The sequence below is a fragment of the Somniosus microcephalus genome, chromosome 2 (genome assembly GCF_052327205.1).
Source record: "Somniosus microcephalus isolate GS21.2 chromosome 2, FLI_Smic_1.0, whole genome shotgun sequence".
In the NCBI taxonomy this organism is placed as follows: Eukaryota; Metazoa; Chordata; class Chondrichthyes; order Squaliformes; family Somniosidae; genus Somniosus; species Somniosus microcephalus.
The window spans coordinates 24,113,590-24,133,789 of record NC_140988.1 but is presented as its reverse complement, the minus strand read 5'-3'; the positions used below and the strand labels follow the sequence as shown (position 1 = coordinate 24,133,789).

The 20,200-nt window shown below is 45.0% G+C and overlaps 1 protein-coding gene across 6 annotated transcripts in view; it reads left to right on the top strand.

The window, feature by feature from the left end:
• The window catches only part of LOC147122604 (homeodomain-only protein-like), a 174,556-nt gene extending 155,823 nt beyond the window's left edge, over positions 1-18,733 (top strand). The window contains exons 1-3 of one of the 6 annotated variants that reach the window (XM_086007531.1): positions 5,901-5,982; positions 8,221-8,424; positions 11,503-17,803. In XM_086007531.1, coding sequence (XP_085863657.1) covers positions 5,938-5,982; positions 8,221-8,424; positions 11,503-11,580 — 327 coding nt within the window. In that variant the 5' untranslated portion in view covers positions 5,901-5,937 and the 3' untranslated portion in view covers positions 11,581-17,803. The other 5 variants (XM_086007538.1, XM_086007545.1, XM_086007560.1 and 2 more) reach the window with 5 other exon arrangements.
• Positions 18,734-20,200: the final 1,467 nt, after the last annotated feature.

Sequence of the window (20,200 nt, the reverse complement as noted above, 5' to 3'; positions counted from 1 at the left end):
AATGACGTCATAAGCTGCGCGCGCAGCTGAGCGGGCGCAAACACTTTGCGCCGGCGCTAAATGTCAACTGAAGTTGGTCGTAGGCACAGTTCGGACTGCACCCAGGCGCTAAGTGCCTAGCGCTGGAAATCTACCCCTCTTAAGGCGTTAACGGCTGGCGAACGCTACTGAATTTCTAGGCCATTGATTCTTGAAAACGTGCCCTGGGAAAAGCAAATAATCTAATGACTGTTTGTTCCTCAGATGCCAGAAACTTTATGCGAAGCCTAGTCCATTACAACACTGTTGGCAGCAGACCAGTTCAGCTGAAGAGTAATGCAACCCTTCAAAGAGTGAGCAAGTTAAACAAAAGCTTGTGATATGGGTCAACATTTATAGATCCTGTTTTATGTGTTTTATATTCAATCAGCTGCTAGCAGGTTGTTTCATCAGTTCTCCAGAGGTGCTTTTACACTGTAGCCGCGCAGCCAACTGCGGAGGCTTTGGTCACCCTCGATCAGTCGCAATCTATAGTGAAAACAAGGAACCAATGACATCGTAGTCACACGGCGATGTGGCATGATGATTCTGCCACTGGGCAAAGACAGCTTCTTCAAGTAAACGTGGGGAGGTGGTGCCTGCACGTTTTCTCTCTGGGGTTTCCACAGCAACAGTAGAGCCTGGCGAGCCTTTAGAGAATGAATCCTGAAGCATAGAATCATAGGACGATCCCACATAGAAACTGTTTATTCAGCCAGTCAAGTCTGTGAAGTAAATGGATGATCAGCCATCTACTCCAATCCCACTCTTCTGCTCGCTATTCATACCCTTTGATATTCCTCTTTTTAACGCAGATCTCTATTTCCCTTTTGAAAGGTCACATGGAATGTATTTCAACAAGAGTTTGTGGCAAAGAATTCCATACTCTAACCTCCCTCTGTATAAACAAATTGTAAAAATGGGAGAGTGATGCATCAAGGTTGGTTGCCCAAAACTGGATCCTACAAGCTGATGTTTAAACCCAAAGGATAATCCTGAGTGGTGTGACATTCCTGGCTTCATTAATCTTAGCGAGAAGGTAGACAATAAGTGAACAGCACGCATGTCAGCAGAAAGTGACAATGGACTGTTCATAAGAACTTAAGAAATAGGAGCAGGAATAGGCCACTTGGCCCCTCGAGCCTGCTCCACCATTCAATACGATCATGGCTGATCTTGGGCTCAAAGCCACTTCCCTGTCCGCTCCCCATAACCCTTCACTCCCTTATCTTGCAAAAATATGTCTATCTCCACTTTAAATGTATTTAATGACCCAGCTTCCACGGCTCTCTGGGGCAGAGAATTCCACAAATTTACAACCCTCTGAGAGAAGAGGTTCCTCATCATCTCAGTTCTAAAAGGGCAACCCTTTATTCTGAGACTGTGCCCCCGAGTTCTAGATTTCCCCACGAGGGGAAACATCCTCTCTAAATCTACACTGTCGAGCCCCCTCAGTATCTTATATGTTTCGATAAGATCACTTCTCATTCTTCTAAATTCCAATGAGTATAGGCCCAGCCTGCTCAACCTTTCCTCATAAGTCAAACCCCTCATCTCTGGAATTAACCTAGTGAATCATCTCTGAACTTCCTCCAATGCAAGGTATATCCTTCCTTAAATAAGGAGACCAAAACTGTACGCAGTACTCAAGGTGTGGTCTCACCAATACCTTGTACAGTTGTAGCAGGACTTCCCTGCTTTTATACTCCAACTTCCTTGAAATAAAGGCCAACATTCCATTAGCCTTTTTGATTACTTGCTGTACCTGCATGCTAACTTTTGTGTTTCATGCACAAGGACCCCCAGGTCCCTCTGAATGGTAGCATTTTGTAATCTCTCTCCATTTAAATAATAATTTGCTTTTTTATTTTTCCTGCCAAAGTGTATAACCTCATACTTTCCCACATTATACTCCATTTGCCAAATGTTTGCCCACTCACCTAGCCTGTCTATATCCCTTTGCAGATTCTTTGAGTCCTCTGCACAACTTGCTTTCCCACCCATCTTTGTATCATCCGCAAACTTGGCTACATTACACTCGATCCCTTCATCCAAGTCATTAATATAGATTGTAAATAGTTGAGGCCCGAGCACCGATCCTTGTGGCACCCCACTAGTTACCTTTTGCCAACCAGAAAATGACCCATTTATCCTGACTCTCTGCTTTCTGTTAGTTAGCCAATTCTCTATCCATGCTAATATATTACCCCCAACTCCGTGAACTCTTATCTTATGCGGTAACCTTTTATGTGGCACCTTATCAAATGCCTTCTGGAAATCCAAATACACCACATCCACTGGCTTACCAGTGTCCACCCTGCTTGTTACATCCTCAAAGAACTCCAGCAAATTTGTTAAACATGATTTCCCTTTCCTAAAACCATGCTGACTCTGTTTGACTGCAGTATGTTTTTCTAAATGCCCTGCTACTGCTTCCTTAATGACGGACTCCAGCATTTTCCCAACGACAGATGTTAGGCTAACTGGTCTATAGTTTCCTGCTTTTTGTCTCCCTCCTTTCTTAAATAGGGGTGTTACATTAGCGGTTTTCCAATCCGCTGGGACCTTTCTAGAGTCCAGGGAATTTTGGTATATTGCAACCAATACATCCACTCTGCAGCCACTTCTTTTAAGACCCTGGGATGCAGGCCATCTGGACCAGGGGACTTGTTGTCTTTTAGTCCCATTATTTTACCAAGTACTATTTCCTTAGTGATAGTGATTATCTTTAGTTCCCCACTCCCTGTGGCCCCTTGATTATCCATTATTGGGATGTAGTTAGTGTCTTCTACAGTGAAGACAGATGCAAAATATTTGTTCAGAGTCTCTGCCATTTCCCCATTCCCCATTATTAATTCCCCAGTCTCATCCTCCAAGGGACCAATGTTTACTTTAGCTACCCCCTTCCTTTTTATATACCTGTAGAAGCTCTTACTATCTGTTTTAATGTTTCTTGCCAGCTTACTCTCATAATTCATCTTCTCTCTCTTTATTTTTTTTTAGTCATCCTTTACTGGTTTTTAAAAATTCCCCAATCCTCTGGTCTCCCACCAATCTTGGCAACATTGTATGCCTTCGTTTTCAATTTGATACCATCCTTTACTTCCTTAGTTAGCCATGGATGGTGCTCCCTTCTCTTAAAATCTTTCTTTCTCACTGGAATATATTTTTGTTGAGAGTTATGAAATATCTCCTTAAATGTCCGCCACTGCATTTCAACTTTCTTACCCTTTAATTTGTTTTTCCAGTCCACTTTAGCCAGTTCTGCCCTCATGCCATTATAATTGCCTTTGTTTAAGATCAGGACATTGGTTTGGGACACAACTTTCTCACCCTCCAACTGAATTTGAAATTCAACCATGCTATGATCACTCTTTCCTAGAGGATCCTTTACTGTGAGATCATTTATTAATTCTGTCTCATTACATAGTATCAGATCCAAGATAGTCTGCTCCCTGGTTGGTTCCATTACATACTGTTCTAGGAAAACATCCCAGATGCATTTTATGAACTCCTCCTCCAGGCTACCATGGCCAATTTGATTTGTCCAATCAATATGGAGATTAAAATCACCCATGATTATTACTGTACCTTTTTTACAGGCCTCCATTATTTGTTGATTTATACTCTGGCCAACAGTATTGCTACTGTTCGGGGGCCTGTAGACTACGCCCACCAGAGACTTTGTCCCCTTATTATTTTTTATCTCCACCCAAACCGATTCTACATCTTGATCTTCTGAGCCAATATGACTTCTCACCACTGCACTGACACCATCTTTTACCAACAAAGCCACCCCACCTCCCTTTCCTTTCTTTCTGAATTATCATAATATACCCTGGAATATTCAGTTCCCAGCCCTGGTCGCCTTGCAACCACATCTCTGTAATGGCGATCAGATCATACCCATTTGTATCTATTTGTGCCGTCAACTCATTTATCTTGTTACGAATGCTGCGTGCACTCAGATATCGAGCTTTTAACTTTGTCTTTTTACTATTTTGCCTTCCTCAGCAATTAATGCCAGTCTCAGCATTCCTTCTCCTCTAAAAGGAAGTTAAAAAAAGGCAGCGAAAAGTTAGTAAAAAGGATCATTTTTGTTACTTCGGGCCTTGCTAAGGTCCTTAATAGTGCAGATAACTCATGCAGATTTCCTTAGCTGGGGGTAAGAGGTGGAATTAGTGAGCTTAATGATGGGATATATTTCATAGTACAGGTATCACCACACTGGTGAATGAAGTGAAATAGACATGAGCGCACAAGAGCAGCAAGTATTGGAAGATGCATTACATCAGTGGATGGACCAAGAGAGCAGAGAGAATGGGAGTTATATGACTTACAGCAGATTACTTTGCCAGGAAGTGGGTCAAGAGTGCAAGAGTCAGCAAGCTGGGCATGGCGAAGGAGTCGTACATGAGGAAGGCGGAAGCTCACTAGGGAGGCCGTAACTGAGACTTCCCATCTGCTCCACAAAGACTGCAGACAGTCAACTATCCACATTGCAGTGGCAGTGAAGGTCACCACTGCCTTCAAATGTTATACCACTAGGAGCTGCCAGGCACCACTAGGAACATCTTAGAAGTCAGCCACTTTGTTTGTCTTTCAAGCATCTACGGGCTAGCTCTGTGATCCCACGTTCCCTGTGAGTGCAGCTGGGAACAGGTTATCAACCCTCTGACACTTTCTTTTTTGCACCCATGAAAGAATGACAGACTGCAAGATATAATGAAAATGCATCAATTTTATTTAGCTGCATAGAGCTACTTGTGTACTTGTTTACATTGTTTGTCTGACACGTTTATCCCTTTTGTATTGTGATTTCTCAGTGTTGATTGTGCTCCAAATGTTGAGGGATTAGCACTGGAGGCAGGGCTGTCTGGCCAAATGGGCTAGCTGTAGGGTCGCCCACAGACCTATCCTTAGCCTTCTCCTCTTCCTTATCTGCATGCTGCCCCTTGGTGATATCATTGACAAGCACAAGTCAGCTTTAACATATACAATGATGATAACCTCTCCACCAATCTCTCCCTAAACATCTCCAGCACTTCTCATAACCTCTCGATTACCTCTGCAGAGACAGACTGCTTGTCCGACACCAAGGCCTGATGAGTCCCAACTCAGCATCAGGAAGGCCAAGCTATAAGCTTCACTCTCTTACCACCAATTGCATCTCCTTTCCCCTGCAACTCTCAGGATAATCCAGTTTAATTTTTTGAGAAGGTCACTAGGTGGATAGGAGAGTGTCTTGTCTATATGGACTTCCAGAGGCATTTGATACAGTTCCACATTAACAAAAATTATTAACAAAAATGAGTGCACATGGAATTGGAGGTAACTTTGTGACATAGGTTGTTAATTGGCTGGGTGTAGGAGACAGAGAGTATGAATAAAAGGTTCGTTCTCTGATTGCTGAGGGCACTCAATCAATCCACTGTTGTACATTGTTTAACTGCTAGTGACAGAAAGGCATTCACAGAACCAAGGCACAGCAGGGAGCATTTTTTGATTGGCGATTGCCCAATTTGGGGATGTATATTTTGTGTTCCCAAACAGGTAGGACCTTAGGTTACATATTAATTTGGGGCAGGGACATCCTGCACACCATTTGCCAATGTTTCAGCATGCAGCACGTCCATTCGGTGTCAGGCCCATTTGAAATGGATGGATTGTCCAGAGTTGCCAGGAAATGTCATGGGAAGAACATAATAATGAGTGTTTTTCAGCCATTGCTTAGCTATTTTTCTTCTTTTTTCCTCTGCTAACACTTAGGTTACCATGAGCCTTTGTGCCAATTGTTCTAATTGGTTTTTATTGCCCACATCATTAATGCTGGCAGCAGTGGGTTTTCCCCTATCTAAGGTGTTTTGAGGAAGAGTTGGACCAACAGAGAGCGACCAGGCAGGCTATGCTGCACCAGAGATGTTCTGTGCACACATTCTGGTACCTAGACACTGGAATCTGCAGGTCTCACTTTGGCAGGTGATTAGTGCTGGTGGAGGCTCCTCTTCTCAAGGAAGCTGGGACAGCGGGCCCCATGATGTTACTAATATGTGCGAATGCCTGACTAACCACAATGCTGGATGCTTCCTTGGAGGTATCCCAACCACAATGGGGCCACTTTTCTTCTTGCTTCCACCCTTAATTGCAGGAAATCTGACAAGAAATCAGCCCCATTGAATTTCAACTCATTTAGGGCTATGCTCCAATTTCCGGTCAGGCCTGGGATCGACGTTTGATGCTCTCATCTTAAGTAGGCGGGAGTTTTATTTGCTTATGCAAGAGCGCTGGTTTGTTTTGGGTGGTCTGGATGCTGAGTGTCCAGCAGACTCATGGAAGCCTGGGGGCTGCAGGGCTTTGAGGAGACCTGCAGATTTCCCCCAGTAAATATTTCAGGCCTTTAAGTGCCCATTCTTGTATTTTTCGGTATTCCCCGCCCCCCGAATAGTGTGCTTCCATTTGTGTCAATGGAAAACCCATCTTTAATTATTCGACCGTGAACCCTTATTGGAAAGCCTGGGCGAGCTTGCTTTCCAAACAACAACAGAAAGTGCTGGAAAATCTCAGCAGGCCAGGGCAGCATCCGTGGAGAGAGAAACAGAGTTAACGTTTCAGGTCGATGACCTTTCGTCAGAACTGGAAAAAAAGCAGGAAATGGGAAGCAGGTTTAGGGGCTGGGAAAAGGGGGAGGGGATGAAAGAACAAAAGGGAAGGTCAGTGATAGGATAGAAAGCAGGAGAGATTAAGAGACATTCAAGGCGAGAGGAGGTGGTAATGGGACAGGTTAAGAAACAAAGGATGGCTCTAGATGGGGTGTGAATTGCGCTGGCAGAATGAAAGACAGCTGCCATGTGGGAGGGAGGAAGAAAAAAACACAAACAAAAATTGTGGATTAAAAAAAAGAATATATATATATATGTGATAGGGGCCGAGGTTATGATCTAAAATTGTTGAACTCTATGTTGAGTCCAGAGGGCTGTAAAGTGCCTAATCGGAAGATGAGGTGCTGTTCCTCGAGCTTACGCTGAGCTTCCGTGGAACAATGCAAGAGGCCGAGGACGGTGAGGTCTGAGTGGGAATGGAGCGGTGAATTAAAGTGACAGGCCACCGGGAGCTCGGGGTCCCCCTTACGGACTGAACGGCAGTGTTCCGCAAAGCGGTCACCCAACCTGCGTTTGGTCTCTTTTCCAAACATCTTAGTCTGGGGACAGTGGGCGGTGTCGGGCAGCTGGAAGTGGGAAGGAGACATTTAAATGAGGGAAATCAGTAGAATTTGGAAACATTTTCTTTCAGCCACACAAAATGAAACAACGCCTGGGTTTTTACTTTACATTACAACAACTTCAAAAGTACTTCGTTGGCTGTAAAGCGCTTTGGGACGTCCTGAGGTCATGAAAGGTGCTATATAAATGCAAGGCTTTCTTTACTTTATCCGTTTACTCTTATCATGTTTCTGCCACTGCAGGAAAACAATGCCTTAATGAATTGGCATCTGATCCTGTGTCACTTGCTGTGGGTCAAGCCCAATATCTCATTAAACCTGAATTCACTCTGAAATTCACGCCCTGCAATGCGGAGCTGCACTTTCACTTGGTATCTCTCTCCGCCCTCTCTCGTTTCAATTTTGTATTGAAGGTCTGTCGCAAACAATCAGTCTGCATGGTAACCAGAGAGATCTGGGAATTACTTTAGGAAACTCGTGGGCTCCAATTCCCCACTGCTGATTTGCACCGAGCCGAGCAACGTCAAGTGAAGGCAATTTATTGTTTGGATATAAAGTTTGGGTAAGGGAGCACCATCAATTACCTCGTTTCCATTAGTTGATATAAACGACAGTGCCGATAACACCGCCTTCTCCTCCACTCTGCATGTTTACAGGTCACCAGACGCGGTTTAAGTAACTGCAGAATTAAACGGCGGAACCAGCTAGCTGTGATTTAATATTTGACTGTGTAATTTGTAAAATGCCTCTGGCAGTCTTTGCTTGGGTCGAGTGCGGAGGGATAACGCCAGTGTCTTTCAACAGATGCAAGTCACAAACTATTTCACCAGGGTGTGATAATTGTTCAGCATGAGACTTTTCAGCCAGAGGCAGGCAGTGTTTCTCGGGGTTGGCATTGAGTTTCAGACTCCGTAAATAAAGACGGCTCATCACAATCTACCCTCTCCCCCCCCCCCCCCCCTTCCCCTTATTTCTGCTCGCAGATAAGCCTCCCGGAACCTAGCAGGATGGAGCGGAGCGGAGCACAGAGTTCGGCTGTTGGCAGATCCGGCTCCTTGGACACTTTGACACTGAAAGACGATCAGATTCAGCTGTTGGAAGAAAATTTCGCCCGAAGGAAACAGCCAGACGCCTCGTCTCTGATGCTGGTTGCGGCGGAATGCGGTCTGTCAGAGGAGGAAACAGCGGTAGGTGAAACACACACACCCCGAGCGCCGGCTCAAAACAGAACGCCACCTGGCACTGCGAGGCGCCCATTGAGTCCCCTGGGGAGCCATGGGACTCCCAACTTGACTCCAGTTCTGAAATGTTGGAAAAAAAGAAGGCTGAGGGGTGACCTAATAGAGGTCTTTCAAATTATGAAAGGTTTTGATAGAGTGGATACAGAGAGAATGTTTCCACTTGTGGGGCAGGGCATAATTAGAGGCCATCAATATAAGATAGTCACCAAGAAATCCAATAGGGAATTCAGAATAAACTTCTTTACCCAAAGAGTGGTGAGAATGAGGAACTCGCTACCACAGGGAGTGGTTGAAGTGAATAGTATAGATGCATTTAAGGGGAGGCTGGACAAGCATATGAGGGAGAAGGGAATAGAGGGTTATGCTGATAGTTAGATGAGGAAAGACTGGAGGAGGCTCGAGTGGACCATAAACGCCAGCATAGACTGGTTGGGCCGAATGGCCTGTTTCTGTGCTGTATATCCTATGAATATAAATATTGATTTGGTTTTATGTTAACAGACTGTTATCCATTCTTTCCAGTGCATTGAAACAACTCCGGCACATTTAGGTAGCTTCTAGATCGAGGCAGTCATAGAATCATAGAAGGAGGCCATTCGGCCCATCTGGTCTGTGCCTACCAAAAAATAGAGCTACCCGGCCTAATCCCACTTTCCAGCTCTTGGTCCGTAGCCTTGTAGGTTACGGCACTTCAAGTGCATATCCAAGTACTTTTTAAATGCAATGAGGGTTTCTGCCTCTACCACCCTTTCAGGCAGTGAGTTCCAGACCCCCACCACCCTCCGGGTGGAAAAGGTTCTCCTCAACTCCCCTCTAAACCTTCTACCAATTACTTTAAATCTGTGCCCCCTGTTATTGACCTCCCTGCTAAGGGAAATAGGTCCTTCCTATCCATGCTATTGATTTATATTCAATTCTGTATTTAATTGTGGCTAATTCTTGGTCTTTCAAAATATATATGTAAATGTTGTAAACTGAATCTTGTTTGGGTTGCCAATGCGAGGGTATACCTATCGGGAACGGATGCTGGGTCTCTCTTGAAAAGAGAAGGCTGGCTGAGGGGTGACCTAATAGAGGTCTTTAAAATTATGAAAGGTTTTGACAGAGTGGATACAGAGAGAATGTTTCCACTTGTGAGGAAGAGCATAACTAGAGGCCGTCAATAGAAGATAGTCACCAAGAAATCCAATAGGGAATTCAGAATAAACTTCTTTACCCAAAGAGGGGTGAGAATGTGGAACTCGCTACCACAGGGAGTGGTTGAAGCGAATAGTATAGAAGCATTTAAGGGGAGGCTGGACTAGCATATGAGGGAAAAGGGAATAGAGGGTTCTGCTGATAGATTTAGATGAGGAAAGACGGGAGGAGGCTCGAGTGGAGCATAAACACTGGCATGGACTGGTTGGGCCGAATGGCCTGTTTCTGTGCCGTAAATCCGATGTAATCCTATGATTGTCCTGGAGTCTCCAGGAACTAAAGATCTTGGATACTGCACCCTTAGAGAAAAATCCTAGGAGCATTAAAAATATTGGTTTTTATTTTGTTTTCTTTGAACACTTTCATTTGTTATAAAAATATTGAAGATAGAGGGGGGGGAGACTGTTAGACCAGGGCAGAGCAGTTGGAGGTGGGAGGTTACATGATAATCTCCAGGAATATGTCCAACCCGAGTTGGCGACCCTGGTCTCGCTTAATAGGAGTGTAGATCAGCGGATCCCAGTTTTCCTTTCGGAGCTCCCATCGAGCAAGACTGCTTGCGGGAGTGGAGCTTCAGAAGGCTGACCCTATAATGTAACCAGTATACTCCTTGTCCCTGTCAGCTGGTTTTCTTAAAACTCTAGCTTACTGGAGATAATATAAAGCTATGGCCTACAAGGCCCAAACAATGCAGTTCTATTTTTCTACTTCTATTTCTTATTCGTTTGGTTTTGTCCTGTGGCCCTCTAGTTTTGGAAAAGGCTGTTTTTAGACCTGTTGCCTCATTGGTGGATCAATCCTCATGTGGAACACCACGATCTGTTGGCATAAGCAACTCGAGGTTTGTGTAGATGAACAGGAACGTGGATTTCAGCACCAGTGGGGAGTGGTGCTCACAGGGAGCACATCAGAGAAACTTGTGGATACACAGGCTGTAATTTTCCATCAATTAATTTTTAATATGTTCCTATGTTAATGGATGGAAAATCATAACTTGCATACCTGTAGTTTCCCAAGCTGGGTGTGCCAGATCACTGCATCACCCCAATAGTTGGCACCAGAGACTCCATGATACACACCTAAAAAGCCCATGAGGATTTAAAAAAAAAAAAAAAAAAGTTTGGTCACCTCCATGAAAGATGATCCATTTTCTGCCATAGCAGATGAGGCTGAATAGAAAATCTTAAGAGGAGGTAATGGCGGCCGCAGTAACAGATGCTCAGAGACGATAAAACAAACTGGTTCTATTTTACATAAACAAAGTTTGGGAGTGTCTCGGTCTGTAACTCCGACTTCAGATGAGATACAGGCACTGTTAGAGCCTGAACTTTGCTCTGCGGTTTACCACAGCAACCATACTACTTTAGTGCCATACACTCCCAGTCATTGTTCATCCCTATTTAACCCTATAAGTGCCACATCCATTCAGCCATTGTTACTTCCTATTTAACCCTATAATTACCCGAATATATATACTTCTAAATGGGAATACTGAGTGTTCGGAATACTGAGTGTTCGCCACAGGAAGTTATGAGCCTGATTATAATATGCTGTTCTGTATAAAACCTAGTTGACATGCAAGGAAATTGATGGTAATTGAGCTCTTGATTGGATCAACGATTCTATAAATGTACTTTAGCAGATTTCAAGACATCAGATTTGTAATACCTGCTGATGTTGGCCTTAAACATTGTATGACCGGATCCAAATGCCAGTTCGCCGATGATTTAAGTTGTTGAACTTGAACCTAATGGCAGCACGCACTGCCAATTGATCATCGCCATTACTTGAGAACAATGATCTCTCAGCTTTGTTTGTATCTCTTAGCAATGGTTTAAGCAGCGCTATGCAAAGTGGAGACAATCAGAAGGATTTCCTCCAGAATGTGGATCTGTCAAAGACTAATGACTGGTAAACACTGCCGAAAGCATCGCCATGACGTCGATCTGCACTGCTACAGGCTACACTCTCTTCACCGGCTGTGCTCAGTGTGAATATGTGAGCATAATGCCTCCTTTCAGTAACGTTGGTTTATTTGTGTGAGTTCAACATGCGTTTGATTTCTTCTTTTGAATAGATTATTGAGTCTCGTTGGTGTGGGCGTACTCATTTACATGAATTATAATATATGCTAATTTCACAGTTAATGTGATCGTTGGATGAGTGAATTTCTTTATTGGGTTTAAGTGCAATTGTTAAATCATTTATCTGCAAGACATTAAATAATATATAATTTGAAACTGAAGAGGAGTACTGTAAGCCTTTCATTCCCTTCTTAAATAAACAAACCTACTGTTTCCATTTGCCAAGTCTACTTTTCCAGTGACACACAGACTATCGGTCACAGCCCTGTATCCGCCTGTTCTCCTTGTGCAGGGGTGGTGTGGTTGATGAGGGGGGACTTGAGGAAAGAAGTCCTTGAGACTCACTACTTTTACAGTTCAAAGAAAGGAAGACTTGTATTTCTATAGCACCTTTCATGACCTCTGGATGTCTCAAAGTGCTTTACAGCCAATGAAGTCCTTTTGAAGTGGAGTCACTGTTGTAATGTGGAAAATGTGGCAACCAATTTGCGCACAGCAAGGTCCGACAAATGTGATAATGGCCAGATAATCTGTTTCGTTGATTAATATTGGCCAGGACACCGGGGATATCTCCCCTGGTCGTCTTCAAAATAGTGCCATGGGATCTTTTACGTCAACCTGAGAGAGCAGACGGGGCCTCAGTCTAACGTCGCATCCGAAAGACGGTACCTCCGACAGTGCAGCACTCCCTCAGCACTGCACTGGAGTGTTGGCCTGGAGTTTTGTCTCGAGTGGGACTTGAACCCACAACCTTCTGACCCAGAGTCGAGAGTGCGACCCACTGAGCCACAGCTGATTGGCATCACAGGCGGCGAGTGCTTCACCTATATATTTGTGGTGCAAGGGGTTGGATGTAGCAGGGATGCATGTTCTTACTGTTAGCATTGAGAGTTGTTAGTTTATATATCTCCAACACTCCTCAAGCATCCAGGGCAGATCCAGCAGGCAGGAGAGTGGGTCTGAGGGGATCTTGGTGATGGGTTTTGTTGTATCCCAGAATGGTTGGATTTCAGAAGAACCAGAAATTGTGTAGGAGCTTGTCACATCTTCTCCAGCATTCATTAGATGGGGAGAGTTAAATCTGCGGTGCATAAGCAGGGTGTAGTATATTCAATATATGAGCTTGAGCTGTTCGTATTGTGGCAGTTTGGCTCAGTTAGTAGCACTGTTGCCTCTGCCTCTTCAAGTGGATCCCATGGCACTTTTTCAAGGAAGAGCAAGAGTTTCTCCTGGAGGATAGCAAAATACTGCAGATGCTGGAAATCTGAAATAACAGAAAATGCTGGAAAAACTCAGCATCCATGGAGAGAGAAATAGTCAACAAAGAGTGTTCCACATATCCCACGAAAAGGCAGGCATAGTTAGGACCCATGCGGGTACCCATAGCAACACCTTTGATTTGGAGGAAATGAGTGGAGTCAAAGGAGAAGTTGTTCAATGTGAGAACAAGTTCAACCAGGCGGAGGAGGGTGGTGGTGGATGGGGACTGGTTGGGCCTCTGTTCAAGGAAGAAGCAGAGCGCCCTCAAGCCATCCTGGTGGGGGATGGAGGTGTAGAGGGATCGTACGTCCATGGTGAAAAGGAGGCGGTTGGTGCCAGGAAACTGGAAACTGTTAGTGGCGGCGGGTGTCCGAAGAGTCGCGGATGTAGGTGGGAAGAGACTGGACAAGGGGAGAAAAGATAGTTGAGCTAGGAAGAGATAAGTTCCGTGGGGCAAGAACAGGCTGAAACGAAGGGTCTACCAGGGCCGTCCTGTTTGTGGATCTTGGGAAGGAGGTAGAAGCGGAGTTCGGGAACTATGAGATTGGTGGCCGTGGGGGGAAGATCTCCAGAGGAGATGAGGTCAGTGACAGTCTTGGAAACAGTGGTTTGATGTTCGGTAGTGGGGTCATGGTCCAGGTGGAGGTAGGAGGAGGTGTCCGAGTTGGCGTTCAGCTTCCGCTAGGTAGAGGTCGGTTCGCCAAACAACAACAGCACCACCCTTGTCAGCAGGTTTAATGACTGTCCGGGTTGGATCTGAGAGAATGGAGTGCTGCAAGTTGAGGGAGGTAGGTTGGAGTGAGTGAGGGGAGCAGAGAAATGGAGACGGCCGATATCATGGCGGCAGTTAGCGATGGAAAGAGCTAGAGAGGGTAAGAGGCCAGGGGGAGGGGTCCAGGTAGAACAGGAATTCTGAAAGCGGGAGAAAGGGTCTCCTGGAGTCCTGGCCCATTCTTGTTTGGTGTTTGTGGGACTTTGCTGTGTGCAAATTGGTTGCTACATTTGCCTACCTAACATCAATGAGACGCGGCTAGGCTGTTCCCCACAAGAAAAAAAAAGAGAATTAGAAGTCACGGTTCACCATTTAACCCCCCAGTAATTACCTCGAGTGGTACAGATGAATCACATGATGCCCAGAGTAAACTAGTTGGCTAGGAGTCACTGGCGCTCTGCTGAACCTCCAAAATAATGCTTTGAGAGTTACTCTGTGCTGTTCCCTGCTCTAAACTGACTGAAGGTCCCTTGGGGGCTTGTCTCTAAGCTGAGGCTTGTGAAAGGGAGCATGGCAGTGATGGCAATGTCAAGTGTGGACAAAGATGGGCTCAGCTGCTCTTCCTCCTATTGCATCCTGATTTTCTAGAGTACCTAGGGATGACGATAGGAGGAGGGGGTGGGGGGGGGGGGTGTAGAATGGTGTTGGCAGCACAAATTCTTATGCACTTGCTTGCAGACAAGGCCTCATCTGGAAACCACCAGTAGAAGCTTTTGGGGTGTGGTAGTTCTGAACCAAATGGAGTCTTCAGAAAAAGGTAAGAAGCCTTCAGCTGGCACAGGCCCTCCTACTTCTCCTTGTCAAATCCCTAGCGCCACAGTCCTCCCAGAATTTCAACAGCCTCTTCTGCATTGAAGTAAGGGGTGGTCAGAGGTTTAAGGAAAGTTTGGCCTCCCTCCATTGCCTTCCTCTTCTCTTCATTGTTGACTGTCCTCTTCTGCCTGTGTCATCTTTTGAAAGGGGAAGAAGCAATGTGAAAAGCATGACCCCTACAGAGACCGCATAATCTACGGTGCTGAGCATGCTGGTTAGTGGATGGAGGAAAAAAATTATGCTGGCCAGCCTTTTACAATCCAATCCAAACTTCTATCTGTAGGCCTGCAGCCCAAATAGTGATGCAATGGCACAAATGTCAGGATTCAGGGTTCCAAGGTGGCAGGGTACTTGGGGAAGCAGTGACAAGATTTAGAACTTGGGGCAGGAGAAACTTCTTCAGAGTTATGAGGCTGTGATGTTCACTTTCAAGGTTAATGGTTGAGGCAGGAACTATGTTAACACTTGAGATTAGATTGGATAGGTGAAATGAAGGAAGAAGGGTTGAATGGATATGGGAACCGGGTGGGTAAATGTGATTAAAACTATTTGCTCGCATGGAGGTTAAGTAGCGACAGACTGGTTGGGTGAAGCAACTATTTCTGTGTTGCTTCTATGTATTTTTATGACTTTTTATGAGAAGTGAAATGCACTGACATGGACAAGGACATACAGATGCTTCGAAGCAGCAGGTGTGGGTGGTTACTCTGACCTTGGCTATCCCAGTCAGGTCATTGAGCTTCTGGTCATTTTGGTGATGGAGGTGGAACTAAGTCATTGTCGCCTCATCCACTGTGCTGTCGTCATTGGTTGGGAAGGCCTCTTCTCCCAAACAAGCTCCTCCTCCTCTTGTATCTCCTCCAGCTCTCCCTTGTTAAAGTTGATAGAATGCCAAAACATCCTTTCACTCTAGCAGCCACTAGGACAATTGTAGTCATCAAAATCCAACTAAAATTGCCACTTAAAGCAGCTCAAGGACTTTAAATACAGCACTATTATAATATGCAGAGGTAGCATTATAGTATAATACAATATTATTGTCCAGAGGCAACATTACAGTATAATACAGCAGAATTTAAGTTTAACCCAGCAATATTACTGTAGAACACGTGGTATTGAAGTATAGAAACATAGAACCGTGGAAGATAGGAGCAGGAGTGGGCCATTCAGCCCCTCAAGCCTGTTCTGCCAGTCAATGAGATCATGGCTAATCATCCAAATTCAGAACCCTGTCCCTGCTTTCTCCCTGTATCCCTTTAGCCTTAAATATATCTAACTCCTTCTTGAATATATTTAATGAATTGGCCTCAACTGCCTTCTGTGGTAGAGAATTCCACAGGTTCACCACTCTCTGGGTGAAGAAATTCCTCCTCATCTCTGTCCTAAATGGCTTACCCCTTATCCTTAGACTATGACCCCTGGTTCTGGATTCCCCCGCCATCAGGAACATCCTTCCTGCATCTAGTCTGTCTAGTCCTGTTGGAATTTTATAAGTTTCAATGAGTTGAGCATAATTTAGCAGCAGTCCAGACACTGGAACATGCCACCCAGATGATGGCAAAGCACCATAGTTTCCAGCAGTATGAACCACATGGCCACTCGGAATCCACCCATGGTAGCACAGACACCTTCCAGCTCCCTACAGTTGTGGTGCCACAAACACTGGTGAAACTGTTGGGAAACAGGCCCAGGCATTTTCATTTCCAAAGGACAGGTAATTATATCTATGCAAAAAAAGCCTCTTAATCTCAGCACTACACCACTCTTAATATTTGCATTCCGGCCATGTTTGGAGAATATGTCGTGTAATTTGCCCCCAATGATGCAAAACATATTTGGAGGGCGGGTCTAAAATATCAAGAAGCCATAGATCAGTTTCCTGAAGGCAGATCAGTTACTTCTTTACTTAGGAGGCACCTTCAACGGGTGTGAGATACAGAAAGAATAAGATTACACAAATCATTTAGCTATATTATTTCTTGAGGGTTCAGGTGATTTAGCTTTGAGTGATCTGTTATATTACTATTTTACCATTGTTATTTAAACAGTGGGTTGAATAAATATTCAAATTAGTTTGTGGGTAATTAAACAAGTTTAAAATTTGTAAATTTTGTCCAGTACTTGGAGGTTAAGGGCTGGATTATTCTCCATAATCTTGCCCAAAATGGGAGCAGTGAATGAGACAAAATTGGCAGTAACTGGACCCAGATTTCCCTCGCCCCATCGTCACGCTGGCAGCTCCTTCCCCACCTGTTGCATGCAAATGCTGGTGCAGGCATGAGGCCCGGGGTCAATGATGGATTTTCTTGAGGTCCGCCCTCGTTACTGCCCACAATCCCGGGACCGCCAGGTGAAAGGTGGCGGTAGGCCCGGGAAAGCAATGGCCTCCTCTGCCTCGACTCTGGTCTCCCACTCACCTTATGGGTGCAGCTCCTCCATCTCTGCCAAGGGCCTGCTAGGATGCTGATTTTTTTTTGCTGGGTACTTCTGCCCCTTTAAATGGCTGGCTGCCCCTTTAAATGGCTGGCAGCCTCTTCTGGTGCTGCTATTCAGTGCAGCACCGGCAGGGGGTGTGTAGCCAGGAGTCCCACTGTGAGCCCGCCGTTCGTTTTTAGGGTTAGGGAAATCCTGCCCCATCCGAACTTTACCCTGAAAAGGAAAATCTGGTCCTAAAACATTTTAAGTCGATAAAAAAAATAATGATCAGAGTGCAGCATTGTGGGAGAAGCCCGGTGATGACCGTTAAAACGAACTCCGGGGGGTCCGAGCGGTGACGTCACGGGCAAAGCCCCCCCCCCCCCTTCGTTTATTATTCCCTGCGCGGGCCCTTTGTGCAGCCGCGCATGCGCCATATCTATTCCAGCAGCAGTTGGTGAGCGGCCTGCGCGGGACCTCGATCAGTGCGCAGACGCACACCTTCAGGGGAACGTTGTTCACAGGTGCTTTGTGCAGCCGCGCATGCGCCATATCTATTCCAGCAGCTGGTGAGCGGCCTGCGCGGGACCTCGTGATCAGTGCACAGCCGCACACCGTCGGGGGGAACGTTGTTCGCAGGTGAAGAATCTGACAAGTGACGTCATTGCTAACGCAGTGGAAAGAGCGAAATAACAACAGAAAACACTGGAAAAACTAACATCCGTGGAGAGAGAAACAGTCAACGTTTCAGGGCGAAGACCCTTCGTCAGCAGTGGAAAGAGCGGCGGAATAAAAAAGCTGAGTGTTCAGTTACTTCTTCTCACTTTAGTATTTAACTATAGAGTAGATTAAGGGGCTCCTTTAACTTAAACGATACCCAGGAAAGGCAAGGGCGAAAACCTAACCATCACCTTTTTAAGTAAATAGGCTAAATATACTAAACTGAGCACTAGAAGTAGCTAATAGAAATCAAATTAAATCCATTCTGATAAACCTAATTTAGCATTAAATGTGAATCGGCACTAGCGATTAGTAAATAACGAATAAATTTAAGAAAGAATACATACTGGCAGCACCGGCAGTGTGTCTGGACTGCAGAACGTAGGAATTTGTGGACAGAGACTGTCCCGGATCACCACACCTTTGGGAAATGTCTATACCGTGACTCACTGGCTCAGAGTTGTTGAGCTCAAGAGCAAGTTAGCGACACTCCGACGCATAAGTGAGGGTGGCGGAATATCTGGATAGTTTACTCACAACGTCACCCCACATAGAGAGATAGAGATACAGGTGTAGAAAGAGGAGTTTAAAAAAATAATAATTCTAAGATTATGGGCATCGCTAGCAAGGTGAGAATTTATTGCCCATTCCTAGAAGGTAGTGGGCAAGGCGCTGCCTTGATCCCCTGCAGACTAAGGTCTGTGCTGTTAGGTAGGGAGTTCCAGGATTTTGACCCAGCGATGATGTATGTCCCAGTTGAGATGGTGTGTGACTTAGAGGGGTACTTGGAGGTGACGGTATTCGCATGCACCTGCTGCCCTTGTCCTTCTAGGTGGTGAAGGTCGTGGGTTTGGTAGATGCTTTGTTAATTTTATTTGCCAGCTATCTTGTTTTTCATGATTGCTATTGTCACAATGTTAACATGTTTTTATGGCATACATTGTTTTGTAGAAGAAGAAAGAGAACTTGAATAAAATGTGTTCACATACTCGTGTCTCCTTGTTTCTGCTTAGCTGATTATTTCAAGTTTTCAGCATATACAGGAATATATTTAATATATGTACATGCTCGGTATATACAGGAATACATACAATGATCACTATATACAGGAATATAAGCAATGACATACACACTTGGTAAATGCAGGAATACAAGCAATGATAAATGCTCAGTACATACAGTGACATACACTTACAGGAATATGTACACTCTCAGTACATATAAGAATACATACAGCAATATGCTTCTCCTTGCATGCCCATTACCAATCCCAGTTGACTGTTCTGGAGGCGCTGGGAGGTCTCTGGCAGCCCCTTTTCTGTTCCTCCAGTTTGAAAGGGCTGACCCCAACCTGTAATGCCTACTCTCTCTCTGGGTAGTTCTTCTCTTGGGCATCTGCCAGGCAGGAACTCCGGAAAATGACATGGATGGGGTTCTGACATGGATGCGGTTGTTAAGAGAAGCAAGGGAGGAAATAGCAGAGGCTTGGTCCATCACTTTCCAAACCTCTCTGGCTACATGTGTGATGGTGGAGGACAGCTAACGTTGTACCATTGTTTGCAAAGGGAGAAAGGGATAGACCGAGTCAGGCCAGTCAGCCTGGTCTCGGTGGTGGGCAAATTATTGGAAAAAATTCTGAGGGACAGTATTAATCGTCATTTAGAAAGGCACGGTTTAATCAAGAAGAGTCATTTGTTAAGGGAAGGTCATGTCTGACTAACTTGATTGAATTTTTTGAGGAGGTAACAAGGAGGGTCATTGAAGGTAGCGCGTTTGATGTAGCCTACATCGATTTTGGCAAGGCCTTTGACAAGGTCCCACATGGCAGACTGGTCAGGAAAGTAAAAACCCAAGGGAAAGTGGCAAGTGGGATCCAAAATTGGTTCAGTGGCAAGAAGCAAAAGATAATGGTCAACAGGTGTTTCTGTGACTGGAAGGCTGTTTCCAGTGGGGTTCTGCCGAGCTCAGTACTAGGTCCCTTGCTTTTTGTGGCATATATCAATGATTTAGACTTCAATGTAGGGAAATAGTTAAGAAGTTTGCAGGTAATACAAAAATTGTCCGTGTGGTTGACAGTGAGGAAGATAGCTGTAGACTGCAGGAAGATATCGATGGACTGGGCAGGAAAATGGCAACTGGAATTCAATCCGGAAGAGTGTGAGGTAATGTATTTGTGGAGGGCTAACCAGGCAAGGGAATACACAATAAATGGTAGGATACTGAGAAGTGTAGAGGAACAGAGGGACCTTGGAGTGCAGATCCACAGATTCCTGAAGGTAACAGCACAGAGAGATAAGGTGGTTAGGGAGGCATCTGGGATACTTTCCTTTATTAGCCAAGGCATAGAATATAAGAGCAGGGACGTTATGCTTGAACTGTATAAAACACTTTTTAGGCCACAGCTAGAGTACTGCGTACAGTTCTGGTCACCACATTACAGGAAAGTTGTGATTGCACTAGA